Source organism: Cordyceps militaris, assembly GCF_000225605.1.
Source record: "Cordyceps militaris CM01 unplaced genomic scaffold CCM_S00005, whole genome shotgun sequence".
Classification (NCBI taxonomy): Eukaryota; Fungi; Ascomycota; class Sordariomycetes; order Hypocreales; family Cordycipitaceae; genus Cordyceps; species Cordyceps militaris.
The window spans coordinates 374109-384102 of record NW_006271973.1 but is presented as its reverse complement, the minus strand read 5'-3'; the positions used below and the strand labels follow the sequence as shown (position 1 = coordinate 384102).

The window sequence follows — 9994 nt, the reverse complement described above, 5'->3', positions numbered from 1 at the left end:
TGTGCTCGGCCAGAATATTGGACATCTTCAAGGTAGGCGGTACGGCAAATGCTTCGCGGGGCTCGGTATACTGGGTCTGCATAGAAGAAAAAGCCAGTTCTTTGGGGGTCACAGCATTTGGTGGAATAGGGAAGCGGGCAATCTCTTCGTGCATGTCGCTGTTGGACAAAGCGGACGCAGGGCGCGATGCATCTGTCTCAGTCGTCGTGGCATAGCTCGATCGTCCTTCTGGCAACTCTCGGTTTGCGTAAATGACGGAGCCCGAAGAGGTAGGCCGAATTGCTTCCACAGTTTGGGGCAGCACAGAGAACGGTTCCGTCATTGTTGAGCTGTCGACCATGACAGCGCGTCGAGGCATGGGAGGCGCGGGTGAGAGCGTGCGGCGCGTAGACCCGGGGGTGACGGATCGGACGGTACGCGTGCGGGGCGTGCCACCCACGGATTCATCCTCACTACCGTCAAAGTCTTGAAGCTCAGCAAATAAGCTCTGACCAGCCACACGCGGGGTACCTGCACTACCAGCATGGCTGACTGGGCTACTCTGAACGGCGGGCTCCTCGCTGTTTTGGCGAGAGCGACGAGACCAAGGCAGACGGCTGAGGCTAAAGCGACTCCTGGTGGACGAGACGGTGCCAGTAGGCGTGCGCACATCAGGCAGGATATCAAGAGCCTCGTCAGCAGAGGTTGAAGCAGTGCTGTGGAAAGATTCGCGGCTGCTCAGGCGAGCAAGACCAGCAGGCAAGTTGGGGGTTTGCTTCATTCTGCCGAAGCCTCTAGACTCAGTCTCGGTTGCGGCACCATCACTATCTGACATGTCTTCGTGGCCAGTCTGGAAGTCGTCCGTCTCAGTTGCGCGCTCGTTGGCCGTCTCAAACGCAGATTCGCTGGCCTCGTTGGCAGTCTCGAAATGGTCGCTCGGTTCTGTGGAGGGCAGAATGCTCCGTCTTGCGGCAGTAGGACTACCAGTAGGCGAGTTGCCGTCATTCTCCTCCCATTCAGGGTCATCCAGGAAAATCTCATGCTTGCCGGAGCGCATGCTACCAAGAAGTTTGGAAGGGCGCTTAAATTCCTTCGAGTCGACCTTGCGACGGCGGTTGGCACTCGTGTTGCCGCCAGCGTCGACTCGCAGCTTGTCCAAATCGTCGCGCAGATCTTGAATGATGCGACGTAGCTCGAGCTTCTCCGTCTTTTCGCGGTGCAACTGGTTTCTTTGACTTTGAATTGTCCTTTGTGCGTGGCCCAGAGAAGTTTTGACAGTCTCTGTTTCCAAGACAGCGTGTCGAGGAGTGCCCTTGATTGGGGAAGGCGGAGGCGAGTGCTCGGGAGTAGCATTCTCGGTCGCTGTATCAAAGTCTTCGTCGCTCAATCCAGAACCGAGTTCACGATTCATCAGCCGGCCGCGTTGCGCGGAAAAGGCTCTGGCGAGCTCTTGATTCTGACCAGTCAAATCGTCAATCTTTTTCTGAAGAGAGGTACGCTCATCCTCGCCCAAGGTAAGATTGCGCTTGGCAGAGCCAAGCTCGATGTCATGGAGCTTCATAGCAGCCGCATGATCCTCGGTGAGTTTCGCGTGGGAGGCCTTGACCTCGTCGAGCTCCTTTTGGGCGACCGTCTTTTCCATCTTGGCAAGGCCAAGGGCCTGGCTCAATTTTTTTTCCTTGTCGGAGGCTTCTTTTTGCAACGAGGTCATTTCTTGCATGCGGGTCTCGAGGTTCCAATTTTCGTCCTTGTAGCGGTGCTCGCTCTCATCGAGTGTCTTGAGGCGCTGGTACAAGCCTTCGGTATCAATCTCGAGTCGGGACTTTTCGCCTTGCAGGGTCTTGACTTCTTCTTCCCGTTCGGAAAGAAGGGACTGCAGATTGCGGACCTGTGCGATGAGCGATTGACTAATTTCGGCGGCAAATTCAATGTCGTGTATACGATTGGACTGCTGGTTCCTAGCCCTACGTTTGGGAACTGTGAGCTTTGTGGGAGAGCCGGTGGCATGGCCATCGAACTTGGAAGGGCTGATGGAGCGCTGTGTAACGGGAACAAGTTAGAAACGGTGCAAAATGCTCGTTTGGAGAAAATAGGCGAACTAGGAAACGTACCCTGCCAGTACGACCGTCGGGTGCGTATGGTGTGGCGGGACCATTCTCATTAGAAGGGATCCTCTTTGGTAGAAAAGCGCGCGCGGATTCGCGAGCCAAATCGTTGTATTCGCGCTCGATTTCGACCAGCTTTTGGCGGAGCTCGGGACCCAATTCGCCCTGTGCCTGGAGCTTGTCAATTTCCTGCAACTGCTCGGCCAGCGCCTTACGCTGGGAGACGAGAGCAGTGCCAAGCTTGCCCGCCTCATCAAGGCGGCGCTCGGTCTCGGCTATATGTGCCTCGAGGGCGCGCTTGGCCTGGCGGGGTGAAGAGCCTGGCCCAGCAGCAAAGAGCTCATGGTCAAAAGCTGAGAAGCGATGGTGGACAGCAGAGGATGTGCTGGTGACGAAGGGGTCGTTGGCTGCATCTTCGTCGACAGGCGCAGCGAGATTGGGTCTGGCCGAGGCAATAGACGAGGCCATACTGAAGGAAACAACAGAAGGACCGCCTAAGGCCAGCGGGGGACCATGAAGCTGGCCGGGAAGCTGGTGGGTGTTGGTTGCAGAGGGGGCAATACGATGACGGAGAGAGCTCTGAGGAGGAGACGTGTTTTGTCTGCAGTCGCTCGGAAGCTGGAAAAGTGTAATGCTAATTGAAAGGCCCCTTGCGTCGAAAGCGGAGGATCAAGCAGGGGTCAGGAGAGACAAGACGCAGGTCCAGCGGTACGGAAATGGGGACGATTGCGGCACCGATTTGAGCAGACAAGCCAGATATTTCGGCGAGACTAACGGAAGAAGGTCGAATTGTTGAAGGCAAGTAAAGAGAACTTGGTTTTGTATGCCTGTGCTGGGCTCGCAGTCTGAGGGGGGCTGCAAAATGCGCCGCACAGTGTCCGGTCGGGTTAGGCGCCGCAGAAGCTTGTGCTGGAATGACGCGTGTTGTTGATTGGGCCGTTAGCCAAGCCGGACCAGAGAAGAAGGGAAAACAGGTTCGAGTCGTTTTATTTTCCGGGGTTTGCGCCACCCGTAATAGTACTTGTCTTTCGTATTTGACCGAGCAGGTAGGACAAGAAAAGGATATTAAAAGAACGAATCGAAGGTCGAACAGATGTCGAGCAGGAATATGGTGATGTCGTGAGTCGTTGAAGGAGTATGGTTTTTTTTTTTTTCCAATTTTCCAGTAATTAGATTAAACGTGTGCGAAGCTTTCTTTCGGGGCGTACAGGACACGGAAGGAGAATCGCGAACTGGGCTAGACAGATGCGGACGGGTAGGAAAAGACAGCGAAGCGGGGGCCGAGATATCAAAGGACGCGTCGCAAATGGAAGAAAATATGTGAAGAGGAAAATGGAATGAGCGGCAGGAAGGCAAGGGATCTTTGAAATTGATGTAGACTCAGCAGCGCGGAGACGAGATCTGCGTGAGCTCTGTGGCGATGGAGGGCATCGAAGGAGAAGAAGCACCTTGAGAGGAGGGGGGAGGAGAAGAAGAGCACGCACAATCGTGCATGATGTTGTTTGTCTTTTTTTTTGTGGTGGGCAGCTGGGTCAGCGCTTATTACAGGGGAGATATGGGGAGCTGCAGGGAGTGCTTTTGGTGTCTGCAGGGCTCAGGCTTGGAGTTGCAGCGCGCTAACCAACCAGCTTGTAGAAGCGGCAGCTGTGCGCCTTGTATCTGCGCATCTACGTAAGGGCGAACGAAGCAAAAAGAAAGAAAAGTACAAATTATGCCACCAATATCCGCAAAGCCATGTCTCTGCAAGACCATCCGAGACGTTGATCTTGTGATGAAGCAGATGGCAGAGACATGTTGGACGCGCGCCCAAGACGGCGCGCAAGAGCTCTTGAGTGAACGACCCAGCGCAAAACAGATCCAGAAATCCAGGCACAGCGCCCGCCCAGTGGCAGCCCAGATTAAGACAACGCTAGATCAGGACTGGCTAGCCAGTTCCAGGCACCAAGAACCTCATCACATCTATTATCAATTAGTTATCAACAACTTGCTGGGCTGTGACATGCCTTCAGCCAACCATGCTCGTGCTCTGCGCCATCGACACCCCCGTCCTCTCGCTACTTCTGTTTCAACCAGCGACGACAGTCTTTGTTTACATGTTTCTATAATCGGCATACCAGTCAGTGCTTGCTCGTCCTTCCCCACCGTCCCATCTCCAAGTCCACTTGACTCTGTACTCGGCCTTATTCATATCTGCAGCAACCCATTCCTCCCTGAAGTACCCAGGGTAGAGAGTACGTACCTACCTGTACTCACCGAGTACTCCGTACCACCACCTGTCATTACGACTTACACTTGAAACAGTCATAACAGCATCACGATATGTCAATGTAGAACAACCGGCATTTCTGTATGACTCAATCGTTGAAATCCTCTCCCGTTATCCCACATTATCCTTAGGCGCCTCGCAATTATGCGTCGCTGCATAATACTACCTCATTTGGCTAAAAAGCCACACTGATGTTCTGCCGTGCAAGGGCCCCATGTCAACAATGTCATCGGCCTCTCCGGCCAATCAGCGGCCTGTATTGCTCGCGCAACAAAACACAAAGAAACAACTGATCGCTGTACTTACCCGGTACGTGGATGGGTTTGTTTTCTTTTCTTTGTCCACTCCCTGCTGCCGAAAATAATGCGTCATATCGGACGAGCGTATTTGCATAAGCTGACAGATTACCTATCTATGTACTCCCATCTTTATGCATGGCCAACTGTGGCTTGCGAGACGCGTGTTGGTGCGACTAGGCAGTTGAATGATTCAAAGCAGCCAGAATATATTCTTTGATAGCAGCCGCAGCATATGTACATAACTACTCCCGAGTACGTCACTTTGATGACTATTTACTAGTGGAATAACTCCGCGATCAACGTCACACAAGTCGCGCCCCTTGTAATCCTCCGGTGCGTTGTGCCTGAGCTGTTGAGTTACACTGATGAGCCAGACTGCGCTTGCCTTGAGCCACACTTCCGAACGTTTTGACAGTTGCAGACTACAACGACACAATCATAATGAAAATGAAAGTACCACGACCGAAGCCAAATTGGTTATTCGATTACGACCAGGCTTTTCGCAAAGCTACGCATGTTGGCCATGAAAGACGCGACTGGATGGTCAATGGTCCACATTTTTGAAGCGCGTCATCAAGACAACTGCAATTATTCGAGAACATGGTGAGAAATCCAGGCAGAGGAAGGAAATACGAAAAAGGAACACCGAAGCTCGTCGCCATTGCTGCCCTTGATGCCCTAACCACTCCAGGCCACACTCCCTCCCCAGTGCGGCACTTGCGCCACGAGGCGGCGTTCTTACATAGTACGGTTGGTCACTCAAAGTCCTGTACTATTTCGTATGGACCAAACACCGCAGAATGTTTGATGCGTGCAATCACCACCAAGCCTCGTAGGGCACTCGCACCGCATAATTTCATTGCGTTTGCGTTGTGGTCCGTTCAAAGATGGGTAAACTGCTTAGTGATCGTTGAGATGTTGAGATCAGACCAATATCATCGACTCGGTGGCCAGATTACCAATCCTTCGAAAGTTACATAGGTACCTTGTACCTACATAGGTACTTACCTAGGTAGGTACAACTCTCTTCCTACATTAACACCGCCTTTTTAAAAAGGGGGGGATGTAGGCACAGGAGGCGCCTCGGCACGCCTTTTGTTTTTCTTAAAGGGATTTAGAGAGTTTACCTTCTATATCTACTACGATACAGCAGCGCAGTCTACCTTACGTTAGTAGGAGCGTGATCTGCTATGTTAACAGCAGCGGGATTAGCACTAAAAACTAAGTCACGTTATCTTACTATATAATAGTAGCGCTCTAGGTAGTAAGATACCTTCTACTAAAGGTAGTATTTTTAGGTATATTCCTTAAGATAGAAGTGTATAGAGATATTAGGAACTACATTATTAAGCTATATTAAGTAGGTAATAGTATAGGTTTTTTATTTTAATTTTTATTTTAATTTTTCCTATATCTTTATAGTTTAGTAACTATAGCGGTACTAGATAGGCTTCTTAGCCTAATTAGCGTATAATATACTACTACTACTTACCTAGGTACCTACCTAGGTAGGTACCTAGGTTGCCACCACCTATGCTTGGCCAGAAGGAAATAGACCCTATGTGGAATACTGCACAAATCGAGGGGAAACCAAGAAAAATCAAGACTAGCTAGTTCAATGAGAAGGCTCAAGATAAATTCTATTGCTACTTTTCCTCCTAGTTAGAACTTCGTGGCTGATGAATCAAGCTTTGCTTATCGCCACTGCTGGCTGACTGGCCCTGTACAGCGCCATCAGCAATCGGTTAGTGCTGGAGCCCGCTAGAACTCGGGCAGAATATTTCAGCTTCAATCAACTTCGCCAGACCGTCCAGTCCCTACCATCGCCGACCACGAATTGCAGCAAAATCGCTGTCGCACACACTCCATCATGGACTCCGAAGCTGCGACCGCTGCCCCGGTCGCCATGTTCAAAAAGCGCGGCGCCAAGGGCAAGGCCAACATTCGCAAGCGTCCCGCGACGCCGCCGCCCGCAGGTAGCGACAGCGACAGCGACTACTCGTCGTCCGAGGACGGGTCGGGCCAGCGCGTCAAGCGCCGCAAGAAGACGGCCGTCGTGACGGCCTCTTCCAAAGCCGTCGGCACCACTGCCCAAAGAGAAGTCACAGCGTCAGCGTATACGGCCGACCGCAGCGTCCCCATCACGTCCGCCAACGACGCCACCAAGCAGACCAACTGGTACGACGAGCACGCCGCCGACGCGCTGTCCGCCGAGAACTTACTCGGCTCTTCCGCCGCGCGGAGCACAAAAGCGCCGTCGGAAGGCACATACAAGGGCCTGGCGAACCAGACGTCGTTTCTCGCGCGGAACCCCGACGCGCCGCAGCGCTCTGTCGGGCCTATCAAGGCGGCGACCAACATCCGCACTGTGACTGTCATGGACTTTGCGCCTGACGTCTGCAAGGACTACAAGAAGACGGGCTTCTGCGGCTTCGGCGACAACTGCAAGTACCTGCACTCGCGCGAGGACGTCAAGCACGGCTGGCAGCTGGACAAAGACTGGGACATTGCGTCCAAGGGCAAGACGCACTTGGGCGGCACCGTCGTGGCCAGCGCCAACCGCGACACGCCAGCCGTGAAGGGTGAAGATGCCGAGGAGGAGGCCATGCTGGAAAAGATCCCGTTCAAGTGCATCATCTGCGAGGGCGACTACCGCGAGCCCGTCCTGACCCGCTGCGGGCACTATTTCTGCGAGCCCTGCGCGCTGAAGCGCTACCGCAAGGACCCGACGTGCGCGGCGTGCGGCGTGGGCACGAATGGCGTGTTCAACTCGGCCAAGAAGCTGAAGAAGCTGCTGGATAAGAAGAAGGAGCGGGCGGAGAGGAAGAAGGAAGAGGAGGAGGCGGCTGAAGATGTGGCGTAGAGAGGACAAGCTGACGACGTGATGGGTTTTTATATGTACAATACAAAAGTTTATAGCATGGGCAAGGGAGTTGAAGGGACTGAGCATTTAGAAGCGCGGAATACCCGAATTGCATATTTTGTTGTCATTTTGACAACGTATTACCCTATCTATACCAAACCACCATGAAAGTCAAGCCCTCACAATGTTCATCTTCTCGCCGCTTTCAACGACTCCCATGTACACCACCACCCTTTTCTTTTGTACGGGGCCAAAAAGATGGATGCAACTCGATAAAGACACGACTTACAGTAAACGGACGTGTGGCTGAAAAGTATGAAATTACTTTTCAAGCTGCGTCTAGCGACCAGTTGTGCTGCTCCAGGCAGCGCTCTCGGACACTTCGCCCAATCACCAGGCAGAGACGCCGTCGCCACTGGCCGCTTGACCTTCCCCCACCTCCCCCCACCATGTGACGAACCTCAACCATACAAGTCGTCATAAGCAACCATCATAGGTCATACCGACATTGTCATCCGACGCTGCCTGGACTTTCTCTTCATCTAACCCAGCACTCTGGACCCGGCCCTGTCCCGAGTACTGCCTGGACCCTGCATCCATTACCACCCGCCCCAAGCTAGCAAGAACATCAACAGCTCGAACCGATACGACCAACCCATCATCAGAAATCACCACCGATAGAATACAACCGATAAATAACATCATAGAGGCCTGTGCCCCATCCTCCCGCAGACATGAACTACATCTACTCCACGGTCAACACCCTGCGTGACCGGTACACGCCCGTCTCGCACACGTCCACCTTTCGGCAGACGGGCCAGATCACGCCCGAGGAGTTTGTCGCCGCCGGCGACTACCTCGTATACAAGTTCCCGACGTGGGCGTGGGGCGACGCTGACGACGCGAGCCGCCGCGTCGCCTACCTGCCCGAGGGCAAACAGTACCTCGTCACCCGCAACGTGCCGTGTGACCGCCGTCTCAACGACGACTTTGCCGGCGACGCGGGCCACGAGGAATCGGTCGTCCACGACGGCTTCAAGTCGGGCGCCGCGGGCGCGGACGAGGACGGCGGCTGGCTGCGGACGGGCGGCCTGGCCAGCTCGCAGCCGCTCAAGGCGCGGGATGTGCGCACGGTGGACGACGCGGGCAACGTGGGCGTGGCGGATGACGAGGAGGATGATATTCCGGACATGGAGGATGAGGATGACGACGAGGCTATTATCCGTGACGCCGGAGACGGCGCTCAAAAGAGGTGCGCTTCCAACACAAATAAGAGAAACCACATGTTGATATGTAACTAACCAACGTCTTTGACAGCGGCCGACGCACATATACCCTCTACATCATGTACACGCCGTATTACCGCACGCCGCGTCTCTACCTCTCCGGCTACCAGACGAGCGGGCAGCCCCTGCCACCGCAGGACATGATGGACGACATTGTAGGCGACTACAAAGACAAGACCGTCACCCTTGAAGACTTTCCCTTTTTCGCCCACAACATCAAGATGGCGTCTGTGCATCCCTGCAAGCACGCCTCGGTCATGAAGACGCTGCTGGACCGTGCCGACGCCGCGCTGCGCATCCGCCGCGACAAGATGCGCGCCGCGGCCGCCAAGGGCGAGCAGCAGACGGCCACGACGCCGGCCGGCATGGAGGGCCTGGTGGACGAGATTGGCCGGCTGGACGTCAAGGGCGCGCAAGAGGCGGCGGACAAGGACGAGTGGGAAGAGGTGCAGCAGACGGAGGCGGTAGACGAGAATGAGGTGGCCATTCGCGTGGATCAGTATCTCGTCGTCTTTCTCAAGGTATGTGCCACTCACGCCGTTGTTTTGTTCAAACAGTAGGTACTAACGGAAGCAGTTCATGGCGAGCGTCACGCCAGGTATCGAGCACGACTTTACTATGGGCGTATAAAGATGGGAGCGGTGTTGGGTTATGGAGCAAAACCACTTTAATGAAAACATCTATTATAAGATATATTTATCAATGTTGGAGACACGGAAGCGACTTCACTCATTCTTCTGTGCTGTGCGGCGTTTTTCTGTTGGGATGTTTCGCCCCCGTGTTATTTCTGTTCTTTTAATTTTTCCAGACAGGCAGGATCAGCAAAGCAGAATAGATGAGCATCTTTGCGCAACCCAGAACTGCATTATAATCACACGGTGCGGTAACAAGTCATTTGCCGTTTCCGAGCAAGAAGATAGTTAAAACAGTCTATCGAATTGGTCTAGTCCAGGTAAACGTTGCCCCGACAGCCATCACAGCAACGAATATATATACAAGAACTTTTGTAGCTATAAATGATTATCCCAAAGCAACAACAAAGTATGCATCTACATCTTTTTATCCCATCAAAGCAAGTCAAAAAGACAAGTGTGTCTATATATAAAATAAAAAGCCCATACGGAAAAGCTCGCTTAAGCATGCCCAACGATGAATTCGCCATTTCTAGAAAAAAAAAAAGGACACGGTGTGTGTCA

The 9994-nt window shown here is 53.3% G+C and overlaps 3 protein-coding genes across 3 annotated transcripts in view; 2 read left to right on the top strand and 1 right to left on the bottom strand.

Annotated features, from left to right (window-relative positions):
• CCM_06514 (nuclear migration protein (ApsA), putative) overlaps nucleotides 1-2552 on the bottom strand; it is a gene marked incomplete at both ends in the record, with an annotated part of 4920 nt that extends 2368 nt beyond the window's left edge. Inside the window, 2 exons of the mRNA XM_006671655.1 lie at nucleotides 44-2017; nucleotides 2091-2552. Coding sequence (XP_006671718.1) covers nucleotides 44-2017; nucleotides 2091-2552 — 2436 coding nt within the window. The remainder of the gene's footprint in view (nucleotides 1-43; nucleotides 2018-2090) is intronic.
• A 3967-nt stretch (nucleotides 2553-6519) lies between these two features.
• Nucleotides 6520-7512, top strand: CCM_06513 (CCCH and RING finger protein (Znf183); the record flags this gene model as incomplete). Its single annotated transcript, XM_006671654.1, has 1 exon — nucleotides 6520-7512. One exon carries the CDS (start codon nucleotides 6520-6522, stop codon nucleotides 7510-7512), a length of 993 nt encoding a protein of 330 aa, XP_006671717.1.
• Nucleotides 7513-8246: 734 nt separating this feature from the next.
• CCM_06512 (autophagocytosis protein Aut1, putative) lies at nucleotides 8247-9428 on the top strand (the record flags this gene model as incomplete). Its single annotated transcript, XM_006671653.1, has 3 exons — nucleotides 8247-8764; nucleotides 8830-9319; nucleotides 9375-9428. 3 exons carry the CDS (start codon nucleotides 8247-8249, stop codon nucleotides 9426-9428), a joined length of 1062 nt encoding a protein of 353 aa, XP_006671716.1.
• Between the last annotated feature and the right edge of the window lie 566 nt (nucleotides 9429-9994).